The 17,807-nt window shown below is 43.8% G+C and overlaps 1 protein-coding gene across 1 annotated transcript; it reads right to left on the reverse strand.

Annotated features, from left to right (window-relative positions):
- Positions 1–5,041: 5,041 nt before the first annotated feature.
- On the reverse strand, positions 5,042–17,587 carry LOC129386566 (uncharacterized). Its single transcript, XM_072284038.1, has 7 exons — positions 17,556–17,587; positions 16,678–16,710; positions 16,260–16,283; positions 14,403–14,432; positions 8,119–8,177; positions 7,910–7,981; positions 5,042–5,199 (listed from the first exon to the last, which is right to left on the reverse strand). The coding sequence occupies exons 3-7, from the start codon at positions 16,276–16,278 to the stop codon at positions 5,056–5,058; spliced, it is 324 nt and encodes a 107-aa protein (XP_072140139.1). The 5' UTR covers positions 16,279–16,283; positions 16,678–16,710; positions 17,556–17,587; the 3' UTR covers positions 5,042–5,055.
- Between the last annotated feature and the right edge of the window lie 220 nt (positions 17,588–17,807).

Raw genomic sequence — 17,807 nt, forward strand, 5'->3', positions numbered from 1 at the left:
GTTTGGATGTTTGATGGTACTGCGACATGTTCTCGCGTAGAGGGTGAATGTTTGGGGTAGCCCAGCCGTGAGAGCAAATGCCTGCCAGTGGGTGTCAGTCTCAATCGCTCGAGTTGCGCCATTCTGTGTGCTTCAATGTGTTCCTCGATGGTATTGTGCACCCCGAGAGCAAGTAGTCGTTCCGTGGAAGCATATACGGGAATTCCGAGTGCTTGTTTAACGGCTCTACTAATAATTGTGTTTACACGGTTGGTCTGGGAGAGCGTGAGGTTCTGGTATGGGAGGTGATAGGTTAGCCGATCGATAATGCATGCCTTCACCAACCACAGCATTTCGGCTTCCTTGATTCCTGAGCGGCGGTTGCTAACACGCCTCATTATACCGATGATTTGCTCGCACGGTCGACCAAGGAGATCTACCGTGAAGTGAGCTTTGGCATTGGATTGCAAGTGATAACCAAGAATTCGGAGCCTTCGCGCAGTGGGAATTGGTATGCCTTGTATTTTCCCTTCAATCACTGGAATTGGCGTTTCATTGTTGATTCCGGGTCGCATTAATAATAGTTCTGATTTATGTGGTGCACATTCGAAGTCTGCAGTCGTGAGGTACGTCTGCACTATATCCACCGCTGTCTGTAGGCGGTCCTGAATGACTCCATCCGAGCCGGTGCACGTCCAGATAGTCAAATCGTCAGCACATATCGCGTGGTATATCTCCTCAACCTTCTCCAGTAACTGGGGTAGCCTGGCCATAGCTATGCTGAATAGCATCGGTGAGAGCACCGACCCTTGAGGTGTCCCCGCTCCGGTAACTTTAATGTCTGATGACCGATATAGGCCCATTCCAAATGTTGCTACGCGGTCCTTGAGAAAGACTCGCACGTAATTGTACATACGGAAGCCACATTGGGAGTGGGCCAGGTTCTCAAGGATGAGACCATGGGAAACGTTATCGAAAGCTCCCTAGACATCAAGTGCCAAAAGAACTCTTTTCTGAGGCCTGATGGGGGGGTCAACGAGTCCCTCTTTTAGCTGAAGAAGAACATCGTGAGCGGACAAATGGGGGCGAAATTCAAACTGTGTGTGGGAGAATAAATTTTGCATCTCCAAGAAAGGTTGAAGCCGTTTTAGGTTTACATACTCAAGCATCTTTCCGATGCACGATGTGAGGGAAAGTGGCCGTAAATTTTGTATCGACAGGGGTTTTCCGGGCTTGAGCATGAAAGTGATCTCGGCACGTCACCATTCCAGAGGGAGAGTGCCGGCATGCCAGTGCTGACTGTACATAGCACAGAGCGTTTCCAGGTCCTCATCCGGTAGACCATGCAGTAGAGGATAACGTATCCCGTCATCTCCGGGTGCTGTGTTTCTATGAATGTCTGCCAGTGCGGCTTTGATTTCTTGCACAGCTATGTCAGTGCCTAGCGGGCCACTTCCTGCTCTATATGGATAGTGCGGATAGCTTGGTTTAGAGTCACGGGAGTGATACTTTTGTTCAAGGTCCTTCAGGAGCTGGTCTCCGTCTCCTCCGTACTAGTGGAGAAATATTTGAAGCTGCCGATTTTTATGGGATTTCATCTTTCTACCGAAGTATTGCCCAGGTTCTCGCGGTGCCCAGCGTAATACTTAGCTTACCACAAAACCTTTGCCAGTTAGCACTGGTTAGCTGGTCTGCGTATTCGTGGGCTGCTCTCGTAATTTGGGATATTCTGTAGCACAATTTTCGATGGAACTTTTGCCGCTCCTATCGCTTCGTGAGACCTCGGCGCGCGTCCCACAGATGTAGGAGATGCGGGTCAACCTCGGGGGTCTATGTCGTTTTGGTTATGTGGCTAGTAGTTTTGTTTAGATCATTACGTAAATCACTGAGCCAACGGGCATAATTTTTGGGGCTTTCATCTCCTGTGGCTTGGTCCTTACGGATTTTGCGGAGTTTGGTCCAATTTGTAATGCAAATTTTCTTTTCAGGGCGTTTGTAACTTGTGTGATTGATGCGGATGATGAGAATGTGGTGATCGCTACCCAGCGTCTCGCCAGTGTTCAGCCACTCACCCTGGACCCCCCACGTGAAAGTGAGATCCGGGCTAGTGTCCCTCTCGACACTATTTCCCTGGTGACTAGGCTGGGTATGATCTGTTATGAGGGTGAATTGGTGATTATGTGTGAGGTCCCAAACTCGGGTGCCCTTTGGTGTGTTACTGCGATAGCCCCAGGCCACGTGTGCGGCATTGAATTTACCGCGCACTACGGACACTGGGCCCAACTTGACGAGTTCCAAGAGCAGATACTAAAAATTGTCCCACCGAGCCCGTGGTGCACTGTATACATTTAAGATGTACAAGCTATTTTGTCTCGTGTCCGCTAGGACAATCTCAATGATTTGATGAGGGATGTCTGACGTGAGAGTAGTATGGGTATAGGTGAGTTTCCTCGACACAAGCGCGCACACTTTCGCCTCGTCCGAGCCCCTATTGGCCTCGTAGCCACAGATAGGTACAAGTGTGGTGCCCGGCTATTGGAGAAGTATGATGTCTGGCGGTTCTGACGCTGCGGCAACGTACTTTTGCAGCGAGCCCCATTTAGATCGGTACCCCCTGCAATTCCATTGCCACATCGTCGGGCCCGCCGTTCTATTTTGCATTTTCATTGCAGGAGCCCGCATTCCGTAGCTGGGCTGGGTGAACGTACGGGTGAGCGCGCTTGCTTGTCGCTAGGGACGGCGCTGAGGTTCGTGTAGCGTGTGCGACTAGTGAGGATGAAGAGGATGATGATTTAGGGGGAAGGGGTTGTGCCGTGAGCTTTACTAAGGTAATCGCAATTTACTAAGGTAATCGCAAATAGACTCAGGAACACCTTAGACTTCTCTCAACCAAAAGACCAGGCAAGATTCCGTAAAGGCTACTCAACAATAGACCGTATTCAGACTATCAATCAGCGGATCGAGAAATGTGCGGAATATTACCAACCCTTATATATAGCTTTCCTTGATTACGAGAAATTGTTTGATTCAGTCGAAACCACAGCAGTCATGGAGGCATTACTGAATCAGGGTGCAGAAGAGCCGTGTGTAAAAATACTGTAACAAATCTATAGCGGCTCCGCAGCCACCGTAGGGCTCTATAAAGAGGGCACCAAAATCCCAAATAAAGAAAGACGTCAGGCAGGGAGACACGATATCTATAATGCTATTCACAGCGTATTTACAAGACGTATTCAGAGACCTGGATTGGGAATAATTGGGGATAAGAGTTAATGGAGGACACCTTAGTAAGTTGCGATTCGTTGATGAAATTGCCTTGCTTAGTAACTCAGGGGACCAATTGCAATGCATGCTCACAGACCTGGAGAGGCAAAGCAGAAGGGTGGGTCTTAAAAATGGAGGACGCTTAAGCTTCGCCTTCAAGAGTGGAACGCGATAGCGTTATCGCACCCCGTTCGCACCGCCTACTCAAACGCGCTACGCTAGCCAAACGTCGCGATCGACACAGATAGCCGGGCCCCGACGCGCCATGAAGGCGGACGCGATCATGGTGCGAGTGGCGCGCCACGTGTCGGGGCAGCGCCATACATTGCGAGGAGGGGGTCTTCTGTGTTTGCCGCAAGATGGCTCTGCGTGTGTGCAGAGCTCAGAAGAAATATAGCGGAAACGTACTTCGCTACGCGTGAAACTTCGACTTCTGTAAGTTACATGGTCATAATTACCGATATACACCGCAGTACAACTTTCTACGGCACGTTTCTAAGGCAACGCCGCATTCACTAGAGGCTATTTTGTCCCGTTTTGAAGGAACGAACTCTTGGCTGAGTGGTAGCCTCTCACACTCCGGAGACCCTGGTTCGATTCCCACGAGCCCACCTTGCAAGATGTTTTTTTTTAATTTCTGAAGCGCCTTCTGGGATTTATCGCTCATGGCCAACGCCGCCGACGCCAACACCAACGCCGACAACACCGGCTTTTCTGCGACACGAGCTCCTTAACGCTGTCGTGTTAAAATTAATCTGTAGAAAACTAGTGTCTAACAGTCTCGGAAGAGAACAGATCTTTAAAATATGTAGCGGGGCACCGGAAGTTTAAGGGAATAGATCATGAGACTGAAATAACCACAATAATAAGAATGGGCCGGGGTGCATTTGGCAGGCATTCTCAGATCATGAACAGCAGGTTGCCATTATCCCTGAAGATAAAAGTGTATAACAGCTGTGTCTTACCAGTACTCACGTACGGGGAAGAAACCTGGAGGCCTACAAAAACGGCTGTACTTAAATTGAGGACGACGCAACGCGCTAGCGAAAGAAGAATTATGGGTGTAACGTTAAGAGATAAGAAAAGAGCATATTGGGTCAGCGAACAAAGGCGAGGTATTGACATCTTAGTTGAAATAAAAAAAAAGAAATGGGCATGGGCAGGACACGTAATGCGGAGGGAAGATAACCGATGGTCATTAAGGGTTAAGGACTGAATTCCAAGGGAAGGTAAGCGTATCAGGGGGCGGCAGAAAGTTAGGTGAGCGATTGAGATGAAGTTTTCAGGGACAACTTGGCCAGAATTATCACATGACCGGGGTAGTTGGAGAAGAATGGGAGAAACCTTTGCCCTGCAGTGGGCGTAACCAGGCTGATTATGATTATAATTATTATTGTTACTATTATTATTATGCTGATTTTTAAGCATTAAGATATTTCACCTAGACGTGGAGGAAAATACAGCAGAGCAGTTGCACGATATTCCGACTTAGAGGAAGTTGAAATACAAAACTTTGTACACTTTCATACTTTGTGCTCATACATTGAACAATTGGTACCAAAAATAAGGTACAGTCAATTGTAAGCGCATGACCACAACTCGAAAAAATGGCAAACTAGAGTTTTCAACAAGAAGCACGAAATAAGGCCTTTCTTGGTATTTTTTTATCTCTCGTTCTGCAAGTACATTTCGACATTTTCTTTTTCTATGCATACCTTGCTTTCCTTTTTTCTCATCTTTATAGGGCCAAAGTACAAAAAAAAATGCGACAGGGACAATAAATTGCGTGTAATACTTATGAGCACTTTAATATCAATGATAATTTCGATGAAAGATCGCTTGTCGTACTTGGCAGATAGTCTCGCGCCGTGTGGGTGAACAAGATCCACTCAAACATGTGCCAACGCGGCACGCCCTAGTCCCAAATCTTGCCGTTCCCCCGCCGGGATTGGTAACCTGTGGAATGGAGACAATAAGTAAATGATTAAAGTGGATCAAATATCTTTGCATGTTCAATTAATCTAGAAGTAGCTCACGTCGGCTACTTTTTTTTGATTCTATGAAATTCTTTTTCTCTAAAAGTACTCGTTATTTGAAAGAGCGTAAGTTTGGGCATGTTGGCATTCCGTAACTTTTACGTTTTCAGCGCACGAAAAGGGACGAGAGAAAGAATTGCGACGCAGACCCAGCGCTGTTCACAAATAAGCCTGTCATTTTATTTCTCTACATAAATTCGCAAAATGGGTCATTCTGTTAACACACGATTCATATGCCAAGTTTATTATTGTGCCAACTTTATAAATATTTTCACTTTTACAATTACATTTTCGCCTTAGACATTCAAAGGAAAGTACTCTCGTATATTTCTGTCATCACAACTTAAAGCACAACTTGCTAGTCTTATGATAGCTGCGGCTGTCTTTATCGACTACACGAAAGCATACGATAATATTATTCACTGTATACTATTTTTTTCTAAACTCGAAAGCTATGGAATTACAGGTCCGGCATTAATCCTGATGAGAAGATATTCATATGACCAGTACCTGAGCGTGTTTATTCAAGGTGCATTGTCGTCTCATAAACCTATTAACAAAGGAGTGCCCCAAGGTTCAATTCTTGGACCACTACTTTTTGTCACATAATAATGACCTTCACTCCTATTTGAATGCACACCAATGTCTCTTGTACGCCAACGACACAACCATCATGACTTCTGGTAGCACGTCTTCTGAATTAACTGCAAATCTCGACTGGTTGTTACAATCCTTAGAGAACTGGAGCCGCTATGATTGTAATAAAATTATTCTGTCCAAAACTAATTTTCTGGTACTCCACGCCCGTAAAAAATAATTTCCTTTGGACATATCATCATGTATCAATGATGTTGCCATGCTGCAAACAGATCGTGCTACATTTCTAGGTGTGGGCGTTGACTCTAAATTTAGATTTAATCATTATGCTGCCTATGTAGACAACAAATTTTGTTTTGAAATAAGAACAATTATCAGAACATGCCCATTCTTGATTCTAGATAAATTGCTTTTAATATATTAGACATTTAAACACTACCATACTAATTGCTGAATCACGTTATAGGGTAGTACGTAAAGAACTCATCCTTCTACACTAATTTCTAAGCAAAAGCAGGCACTTGGAATCATCACTTTCTCTTCTTTTACCCAACCATCTGCACTTTGGTTCTAGTCCCTGCAAATCCTGCCCGTTGAAAGACTACAGAAGTTTCCCACCCTAGTTTTCGTTTTTAAAGTCCTTATTAGATATTGATTTTTAAATGTCTTTCCTGAAGATATAATTACCAACAATAATATGACGCGTTTTGTTTGACAAACAATTTTATTATTAATTGACAAACAATTATGGCAAGCAATGGCTTCTTTCCTTGCCATCTCCACTTGGAATAACATGTATCCACTGAAATCACCCATGTCATAGTAGAATTTAGTTCGAAAAAATGCTGAAACTGCGCATGTTCGAATCCTTCGATTCTTAGTCATTTGCTTATCTTTTGTTGCTTTTGTTGTTTGTTTGTTTTTTTGCACCTAAGATTGTTGTGCATGCCCTTGTTGAATATACTCTGGTCATGTAGTTATAGGAGGCCTTATTTGCGGTTTCGACTATTTGGCCTCCTTGTCTAAAGAAAGTATGCGCCATGTACTGTAAATACGAAATGAGGATTTTGGAAGCTTTCGAAGCATTCCTAGTGGTATGAGGTGTGTCCATAGAAGGATGGCTGAGTCGGCAGTCCAGCGTTGCAAGTTGTTTGAGTAACATTGTTGCCATAAAAAAGCAACGTTCCTACCTATGTCCATCTGTCGACGGGCCACACTTTAGTAAATAAGTTTTCATAATACATTGTGCAACTGCCAAAATACACGTTTTTGTAAAGAAGAACATACTCACGATTACATAACTCTAAAATATGCAGACTGCTAAGCTAACAAGTATTTCTCCGACTTTTATTTTGACGGAAGAACAGCCCAGCCTTTTCATACCCTAATATCGGTGGACGTACCAGAAAAAGGTTCAACTGTTCTGAGCTGACTTCGATTGAAAAACTGAAAATGCTTGCAGAAAAAAAAAAGGTGTAACTGAAGAATTCGTCTTATTCACAACACGCGTAGATAAAACCTGATGCTAGTAGCAGCATCAAATTTCCACTTTCATTGAATGTCTATTTAACGAAAAGCGTGGCCGAAGACCCTCTTCTCAATCATTACCTAAAGGAAAAAAGGGCTGCACACAGATATACCTAATATGATATTTGGATTCCAACTAACGCTCTATGCAATCTACTTGCTATTATTAAACGAGAGTAATCATGATACGGGGTGGCTCAAGCTATCGCGTGCCCAGTTAAAAAAAGATAAGACAGGATATGCTATGCGAAAAAGACAAAAGGCAGGTAGACACTTGTTCGCGAACTGCCCTGTCCTTCTTCACTTGGTAATATAGGCATAAAATATACAGTATTTCGTTTGGTTTGATGACACCATGTATAACGTTGGCACGTGCATTTAAAACTAATTTTGCACATTGGTGTGGGTTTCTACAATTGCATTTGTTCGCGGGAGAGCATGCGCATTACGTATTGCAGTGCAGTAAATTACAACGGACTTCGTATAACAGTAACAAGCATTCTTACGACTGCGCATGGCTTCCTTGAGAGAACGGTAACATTTTTCCTACCACACTCGGCCGAGCAGGAAACAGTTAGCTGTAAGAAAAACAAACGACAATAATGTTACTCAGAAAAGATATACGCATACCGTACGTTTCCAACACACTATGTAATGTTTGCTGGTTTTGTTATGCAAACTGAAGGGACAAACATATGCGGCTCTTTGCACTTACGGGTTGGTTTCGCCACCACAAAACTTGGTGCTTGCAGCCCCAGCTGTCAAAATAGAGCCCTATAAAAAGGAATGCACATTATTAGACCATACGAAACTGAAAAAAAAGTAAAGCATTATAGGCATTTGGTTAATAATGCTGCCAATTCTAAAAGTTGCCCAATCGGCCAAAAACAACGCATTAATCACTACCATTCTGCGCTGATAAAACGCCTTCGTACTCTTACATTTATCTCATGATACCGCGGTAACAAATTTTACTCACTGCTGTTTATTATCACCGTTATTGTTGTTATCTACCACAATTTTTTGTTATCAACGCAAATAATTTCTTCGCTTCTTTTACCTAGTTCTCACACACATTATGGCCAAGCAAACATATAGAAATAAACACAGTTAATTAGGTAACAAAGTAATTTCATGGTAATCAACAAAATTGTATTCGACAAGAACTGCTGTTTGATTTTCATAGCAAGCTGCCCACGCAATTATTACATGACACCCGAGAGTGTTGATCCACAATATATTGTGGCATAGAAGGCTCTTTCTCGCATTCTATGACATCATGTCTTCGTCAGAATCAGAGCTTTTACGCACATGAAAAGCATTTTGAGAGGTTCTGAGAGTTGTACGATGACCATGCATAATATCTAGACATGAAAAGTGTAAAGCTATTTTTGGGTAATATGCAGCTGTGTTGGGGAAAAGGAGGTTTTACCGACTGTTCTTTTACGATGACATCTCCCATTGTGTATGCAACCCGTTTATAATGTTTCGTGTAATATGAATGAGATGTCGCATAGGAGGAACCGGGCAACATCAGGCGGCAGGGCACTCAGCAGTGGCGAAGTTTCCTATTATGGAGTGAGATGGTCGATTTTCAGGATTGCTCAGCGATCGCCATCTGAAGTGCTCTGGAAAGTCCCATATATAAATATTTTGGCACAATCAAAACGGGGACTGGGCCTCGCAAAAGTTCGCGATGGACGGGGAAGATCCTTGCGGAGTTGCCAAGTGAGGCAAAAGCACACACATCGTCACATGTTGCGCGCTAGTGGCAATGCTGTGTTAGGCGTAGACATGTTTTTTATCAAACTTTTGTGGGCGTATTGCGGTCGACCACGGCAGGCTCTAGAGATTCCCGAGCAAAGCTGCCTATCAACTACGACTTGCGACTTTGACGTAGTCAAGAACATACAGGAACCTGTCGCGTAAGCCGAAGTGGCACGCTTGGCGAGTCAGTTATAGGCACATGAAGGCGTTAACAGGTGAGACAAGCAATAGAGAATAGGGGGCTGATGTTACATTTTAGCGCGACGTGGAAGTAAAAAGTTAGTAAAAGGGAGCCACAAAGAACAGAGCAAGCGCAAATATAAGTATATTCCAATCGAGAATTAACTTATACGTGGGTCTGTCTGCTGCTGATTGTGGCTCTACGGTTACGATGCGAGATCCTTCGTAAACTGATATGCCTAGAGAATTAGGCCGGTCTTACAGGAGTGGGAGGGATAGAGAATACGCTTCCGAATGGGTTTACGGCTAGAGCTATAAACAACTCGCATGTAATAAACTTTGACGCGTGATAGCCAGCAAGCGAGGTGACCTCAGAGATATATCCTTCAATGTCTACATCCAGGACAAGATGCGGTGGTGGGCTAATACTGTGGACGGAAGGCCACAGAGGCAGGAACAAAAATTTTGCTTAGGGCCCAAATGATCGCCAAGTAATTATTTTATTTAGTGGAAAGGAATGCGTCCCATATTGTGGAGTACAGATGCATTCGTCCAAGCCGTTTTTTCGTTGAGCTGAAACAGTGCCAAGGCCGATGTCTCTGCATGCGCATGAATTTCTGTGGGGGCGCCTGGGCGAATGTGTGGCAGAACTAGGGGCGGCAGAGGAGGAAAGCGTGGGGTAGAATACGACACATTACCGGGAACGCAGCATCGCATATTAGGGACTAGTTCAGGAGGTAGTGACGACCATAAAGCATTGCCATTTGTTGGGCGTGTTGGTAAATTGAAAGCATATTTAGCGCCAGCAAACAAGGACGGAAGGGAGACGACAACACAATGCGCTAACTTCAACAACTTGATTTTTAGGAAGTACACCTATATAAACCATGCACAGTGGCGCCACCTCATCCAAATCTTATCCATCCAAAAAAGCTGTCTCCTTATCTAACAGGTCGATTGAAGGGGCACCAACACACGTGTCTCTATTCCGCCAGATAGCCTGCGCTTCAATGATCTCTCGCACGTCTTTATCTTTGTGCTTTGCAAGAACCCGACAGGATTCATAGACCGGCGCACAGCCGCATTCTTGACAGTGGGTTGACAGATGACCGATTTGCTTATTTTTCACAGTTTGGCAATGTTCCCGTAATCGGTCATTAAGACATCTCCCTGTCTGTCCGATGTATTTCTTCCCACAGGACAGCGGAAGCTCATATACAACACTTTCTGCGCATCCCACTGGCGCTTTCCGATGATTCGTAGAGCACCCGGCAGCTGGCTTACGGTACGGGTCTGTCAATCGACATATTTTTGCCAGCTTTTCTGGTGCGGAAAAGACCACTTTTGTGTCCACCCGGCTAGCCATTTTCTTAAGTTTATGTGCCGTTCTATGCAGGTAGGGCACTACCGCTACCTTCCTTCTACGCTCCGTCCTTTGATTTGCCGTGTCCTGATTTGTGCTATCCGACCTGCACCTTTTTAGCAGCCCCTCGACGACCGAAACTTGCACTGATTCCGGAAACCCTGCTGCTGATAGCCTGCCCGATTGATCCATAAGGCTTGTGGTGGCAAGACTTCTTTAGAGCATTTCCAAAGCATAAGTTGGCAATGCTCCTCTTGACGAGCTTCGAGTGGGCTGACCTATATGATAACAGGGGCTTATTAGCTCTAGGTTTATAGTCCCAACACGTGTGCCGTTCCATGAACTCGAGCTGAATGTCTAGGAAGCGCAGCACGTTATTAGAGGGCTCTTCAATCGTGAGAGTAAGTGGGCTAAGGTCTGCAGAAAATACTTCGTAAAGCTTGCCTACCGTAAAACGTGCGTCAAGTTCAAAAAGAACGAGATAGTCGTCAACGTATCTGACAACTTTAACCACCCTGTGCTCCGACAAGGTACGGGACAGGATTCTGTTATGGTGAGCTAGAAAGATGTCACTTAGTATGGGCGCCAAACATGAACCGATGCAAACCCCTTGCTTTTGAATGAATATGTCGTCGTTCCATGCTGCATATGTAGAGTGAAGGTAGCAACTAAGCATGTCTAAAAAGTCTTGAACGGACAAACCGGCTGAATTTTGGAACGGTACCACGCCATACTCGTCTATGCACTCTTCTACACAAGTAATTAGTTTCTTTTGAGGCAAGGAGTAGTACAAGTCCTTTATGTCAAAGGAGCAAGCTGATAAGCTTTTGTCAGAATTTCTTTTCAGGAAATCTACGATTTCTGCAGAGCCCCTAACCACACGGCGTCCCGAGAGGTATACCGATGGCGAAGTAGTAAATAAAGGAGCCAGACTATGAACTCTACTCGATGACGCTGCAAATCTTTATGTACTTGTTTTCTGGGACTTCAGGGGCAGGTCAAAGCTTTGTCGGATCTTGAAGTGCACGTTTCCCTGACACAATGTGCTGAAGCTGAATAGTTGACGTCTAGCAAGGCTACCCTTCATGTTGAGCGACAGGGTAGGATCGAAAAGCAAGTGAGAATGCATACAACTCGTAGCAAATGGCAGAGAAAGTAGAGTCAAAGGATTGCGTTGTTGTCAAAATAACCGAGGTAAGTCTGTCATGAGAAGCCGATGATGATGTTGTTCATAGCCTTTTCCTTTTCGAACGTGGGAGGCACCGCATCACACAAAAGCCAAGTGCCATTATGCTAACTAATAAAAGCCGTTAAGGGTGACAAATGCCGTTTTTGGTCTGCCTGCTTCAGTGAGCGGGTCCAATTTTCTTTTTTTCCCTGCGCTACAGAGAGGCGCAGGGACCATTCGATGGTTGTACTGACTGTATCCCTCTGCTCTTAATCCTATACTCCCACTTGTTCGTCGATGACGCGGCACTCAATCATGGACACAGGGTACGGTGGCTGGCACAAGAGTGTATGGCTACTGGATTCGATGGAATAAATTACTGCGGAACCTCAAGATACATGTTCTACGTCAAGCAAAAGAACGCTGCTCAGATCGACAATTTCGTTGTGCTCAGTCATAGTGAGATTGGCATAGATAGACCAAGAAATCTAACACTCACATGACGGCTCTGGCGTGGTGAAAAGAAATGCATTATCCTGAACATGAAACGAAGCTGCGCTGTCAGGTACACCATGGACATCACAACGGTAAGACTGGCGGCACCGAAGTAAGAACGCAGCGCTCTGGGCACTCACTTCATCCTCGTTTTAATTCCTTAGCATTCTTAGGGCACTTAACACACTTTCCGGGAATCTGTCTACGCATGTATGTTTGCATCTACGTGTCTATGCATGTAGTTATGTTAGTATCCGAGCGTTTTGCCGCCTAACTAGGTTACTGGGTCGAGTGGTAGAAAAGCTAGCGCCTTCCTCAGCGTTCGTACGCACCAAAGTACAATGTATTTCGGAGGCCACGCGTAATCTTTGAGGCTGCGGCGCTAGATGGCGCCAAGTGTTTTTAGAGAAGCGCTAAAGAAGAGTTCCGCTGTCGCACACGCCTCATACATAACTGATTATGACGATGGAAGTACGTTGTGCCACTGTATCGATTCATTGCTAATGCACAGCAGCTAATGCTATTGAATAAATGCTAAGTCATCGTGAGATGGGTCCTGGTGTGTTTTTCTGTCGTTTTCCGGCACTGTAGTTAATAAAGAATCCACATCGTAAGTTGACTCAGGTTGACTTCATCGGCAGAATTAAAGTACTCATGATGGCCCAAGCTTTACAGGCAAGAATGCGGCTTCAATGTGGAATGAGCCCAGAAAAATACAAGACCGAACGAAAGAAAGAATGGGTATTTTACAATAGGGAGGACCTTCACACAGTTACGACAACCACAACAAAGGATCAACACTCTCATCAGTGACAGAGTACACATACCTCGCCGCACGATTCTTAACTTTTCAGGCACCGTCAAATTGATTACATAACGCCTAACTTGAGCTCTATCGTACTTAAATAATCCAAATCCTATCTATCCCAGCTCGTTGGCTACACCACAAAGACGGACAACATTTCGTGCTGGACCATGCCTTAAAGCTCCAGTTTTTAGTTTGTTGATTCCATGTTCTTCACTGCTGTCCGTTGCCGAAGTTTTGTGCGAAGCATGGGTTCGCCCTCTTTTGTTTCTGTCGTTCGTTAACCTATTGTTATTTACTAAACCAGTTATAGCATACGAAACATTTCGCTCGGCTAACCTCCCACATACCAATAAATTTTTCTCGCTAGCGGCCGCTTGTTTTAACTACTGCTTCAAATCACGGTCTCCTTCTGATACATTTTTGCAATACGCAAATCAGGTGCAAGGTGAACGGGCGATGCAGGGTGGATAAAGTACAGGGAGAGCACATGTTTGTATAAACTAGTGGCCTAGGTGAGCGGTTTGGTGTTACGCAGCACGAAACTTTTTATCAGGTTAGCTCACAGGATCCAAATACAAAATACCATGTATTTTTAGTTCACATTTGTACCAAGAAACTGTGCGACACTCCGCATGACATTATCTTAGGTACCTATGATTGTATACCAGGTTGTCGCTGACAATGTCACAATCCGTGTTTCTCTCACTTACGCACGTGCAGCAATTATGACATACCCAACAGTCAGTATGTCGTAAGCTCGCTTCGAAAGGCAGGAGTAGAAATGATTCCTTCAGGGTCACACGATCGCCATTTCAGTCATCCCGGTGTTCTTCACAAACACGCTCGCGTGAGGCATACAGCTGTTCGTACTACGGAAACATGTTCCGCCACCTCGCCAATTTTCAGTAATCGCAAAAGATACTGCGTAGCGGGCTACCACTGAAATGCTTCGCATGACATCGATTCCTATAGTGCATGAGACTTGCATGTTTTTTTTATAGGGTTCTCAACTGCTCCACTTCATACTGGCAAATATTCTGAGAAAATGTTTTCCCGCTCTCATGAATAAGGGGGAGAGGCGTAATATTTCATGGCAAGGTTAGCTGAATAAGATGCACCAGCCGTGCACTTGTGTATTCTAGCTTCAATAAAAAGCGCATTTGTAAATGCTTGCTAACCTTGGACAATTCTGGTATCGAGAGAACTGTAAAGACTTACCGAAGTCTCGCGGGTGAAGCCGACGTTTTTCTAGAAGCGAAAAACAACAAAATTGTATGGAAGTCAATAAGCTGAAGCGAGAGCGCCGGCAAGGCAACGCCTGGCGACATATGCTAATTGGCTGTAGATTATTTCACTGAGGTGCGACGGTACCTTGGAGTGTAGATCTCATTTAATAAATTTCACAGATGGGGACATTACTCACGGAAAAAGCCTCTTACCCTAAATCATACGTATTAGATAAAACAACAATATTGAAGTAGAAAAAATTTCGGAAAGCCAGTACCAAAATAGCACAACGCTAACCGTGCAAGAGGTTAACTACAGAGAAAACTAATAAAGACGGAATAAAGCAACACGAACACTATGTACATCAAGACGCTGCGGTTTAACCATCTACTAGTAAGTGCCATCATCCGACATCGTTGTGTCCACAGCAATACGAAAGCATCTCATAGCCATCTTCAGTTATAAGTGTTTTGTTTCAACCTACCCCAACCTATCGCTTGAAGGTATCCATCCTCCGAAACCTAGTAATTCTACGCTGCCCCCGACTGCCTCCTTTTCCCTTCGCGCCCATTCCGACAATAAAACGGACCTCTGATAATCCGCTTGACGTATTATCTTAGCTGCGCAACAATATTTTCTCCCAGCATCAAACGACTTGTCAGCTCCAACCGTGTTCTTATATTTATTACCATCTTCGCCATACTTTTCGCCTTTAAGCCAATTATTTATCGCTCCATCGCTCACTGCCGGTTATCAGCTTCTTTTCAAATTTTGGAAGCTGGTTAATATGTAGCTGCAGCCGCAATATCGCTGCATCTACGAAATCATAAATGTAGCTTTATTAACAGGTAAAGTCATCCCTTCAACGTTGACTGAACAATTATTGTTCCATGCAAAAAGCACCAACAAACTTGTAAGGTATATTTACTCTAACTTTAATTCATGCCATTGTGTCAGATACATTACCACGTTGGAGCGTCAGCATTCGTATACGTAGTTTTCACGTATACAAAGGCGACAAGTCTACCTTTATGAACTTAATCGGATAACAAAACCCTTAGGCAACTGGTTGCGGATTCTCCGTTTACTTTACTTGCTGGGGTCCCACGCCTTTGTGGATAAAAGCAACGCCGTAGTAAAACATACATATCGAACAAAACTATCCGTGCTTTCTTAAAAGCAACCATGCCAACATTTCAGGAACATAAGACGGTACCCCCCTTCCCCCCCCCTCCTGAGTAGGTCGATACTGGTAAAGTGTTCTTTGATTATTCCAGCTATATTCCCTCGATAGGATAAGGCTATCTTTTACTGCAAAAGGTCGTACAAAATATGTACCTGAACGTCTGTACATAACTATGAACTTTTTTTTTTAAGTTTACTTTGTTATTTATATAAGCCAGAAACAGCTAAAAACTTGCGAGATAGACCAGGATGATTGAGAATGTCATAATAAAGGTTCACGAAACAATAGCTGACAATACGAAAACCAGCTGCACCACCGCCATTATTGGTGGTGGTGCAGGTGGTATAGCCTGATTTGCTCGTTCCATTAAATGCGATGAATTAACGTGCCGATAAAAATGACTAACGCTCTGGCGGGCTCGCTCCGAAATTTTGGTATCTGTGTTTTGCTTTCGTATGCTTTCTGGCTTTATACCCTCTTTCTGCTTTAAAAATATCTTTCCACAAAACAATGTAATACTGTTTTTGTACTACTGTCACGTTATAGACGAAACCATTCTAACCTATTGTTTTTGCACCGCTGAACTCGACCCTGTCATCATTTCTACATTCACCCAAATGTCGCATGCACATATTGCGAAAGGTCTAGTTCCTTTGACTTACGAGTGGACGTTCTTGGCATTGTTCCTATGCAGAAATAAAAAGCAAAAATTTGTTATGTACAAAAAGTACTTTCAAACGTCAAAAGTGCAGCAGAACAGAAAAGAACTGCACGAATGCAGCAGATAAGTCTAACTTTCATGCTTTTATTGTGGCAGTTATTCAGAAATACGAAATCTGGTTCAAAGAGGTCGAACATCAAAGTGACTTTTCGAGGAAGCGAGTTTTTTTAGTACAATATGTTGTTCAATTCAAAGCACAGAGTGGAGCAAAGCAAACATCTTATTGTTCCAGATTAGGCGACAATTATATATTACTTTCATTATTATGGCGCCGTGGTGCTCTCATGCAGTCAACATTTATTAGAATGATCTGTTCGTGGCGTTGTTCATGCTGCCCATAAGTTTAGGAGAAGCGTTACCTGTAGTAGTTGGGGTCGGTCTGGTAGTTGAAGCTATAATGATAAGCGAGATACACCAGTAGTATTAAGAATGTCAGAATAAAGCTTGACGAAAAAAATTGCTGACAAGACAAAGGCTAGCTGAACCACCACTATTATTCCCGAGGCTGATGCACTCGTTCCATTACATGCGATGAAGTAATGTGCCGATAAAAACGACTCACGCTTTGGCTGGCTCGCCCGGAGTTTCGGTACCTGTGTTTTGCTTTCGTGTGCTTTCTCGCTTTATACCCTCTTCCCCATTTAAAAAATATGTTTTCACAAAATAAAGTAGTAGAGCTTTTTTTATATCGTCACGTTACACGCGAAACCATTGTAACGTATTATTTTTTACACAGCTGAACTCGACTCTCTCATGAATTCTACATTTACTTACATGCCACATGCACATATAGTGAAAGGCATAGTTCCAATAACTTTTAACTGGACATTATCGGCATTCTTTCTATGCAGAAATAGAAAGCAAGAATCTATTGTGTACAAAAAGTTCTTGAAAACATGAAAAGTGCTGTTAGCAGAGAATAAAACTGTATGAATGCAGCCGATGAGCCTAACTTTTATGCTTACATTGTGGCGGTTATACAGAAATACGAAAGCTGGCTTAAGAAGGCCAAACAGAAAAGTTAATTTTCGAGGAAGCGAGTTTTTATCGTATTATGTTGTTCACGTGAATGTACAGAGTGGAGCAAAGCAAGCATTTTATTGTTCGAGATTAGGCGACAATTCTACATTACTTTCATTGTCGTGGCGGCATGGTGCTGTCATGCAGTCAACATTTGATAGGCTGATCTGTTCGTGGCATTGTTCATGCTGCCCATCAGTTCGGGAAAGGCGCTTACCTGTAGTAGTTGTGGTGGGGCTGGTAGTTGAACCTATATATATAAATAAGCAAGAAACGTCTACAAACTTGCCAGATATACGATGAAGATTAAGAATGTCATAATAAAGGTTGATGAAAAAATAGCTGCGCTGACGAATGCTAGCTGCACCACCACCATTATCCCCGAGGCTGATTCGCTCGTTCCTTTATATGCAATGAAGCCATGTGCCGATAATAATGACTGATGCTATGGTGGGCTTATCCGGAAGTT

Source organism: Dermacentor andersoni, chromosome 8, assembly GCF_023375885.2.
Source record: "Dermacentor andersoni chromosome 8, qqDerAnde1_hic_scaffold, whole genome shotgun sequence".
Lineage (NCBI taxonomy): Eukaryota > Metazoa > Arthropoda > Arachnida > Ixodida > Ixodidae > Dermacentor > Dermacentor andersoni.

Coding starts and splice junctions, on each gene's coding strand:
- LOC129386566 (XM_072284038.1), bottom strand. Junction 7,982..8,118: donor TGTGGTGGCGAAACCAACCC/GTAAGTGCAAAG, acceptor TTTTTCTTACAG/CTAACTGTTTCCTGCTCGGC. Junction 5,200..7,909: donor CAAGGAAGCCATGCGCAGTC/GTAAGAATGCTT, acceptor TCCATTCCACAG/GTTACCAATCCCGGCGGGGG.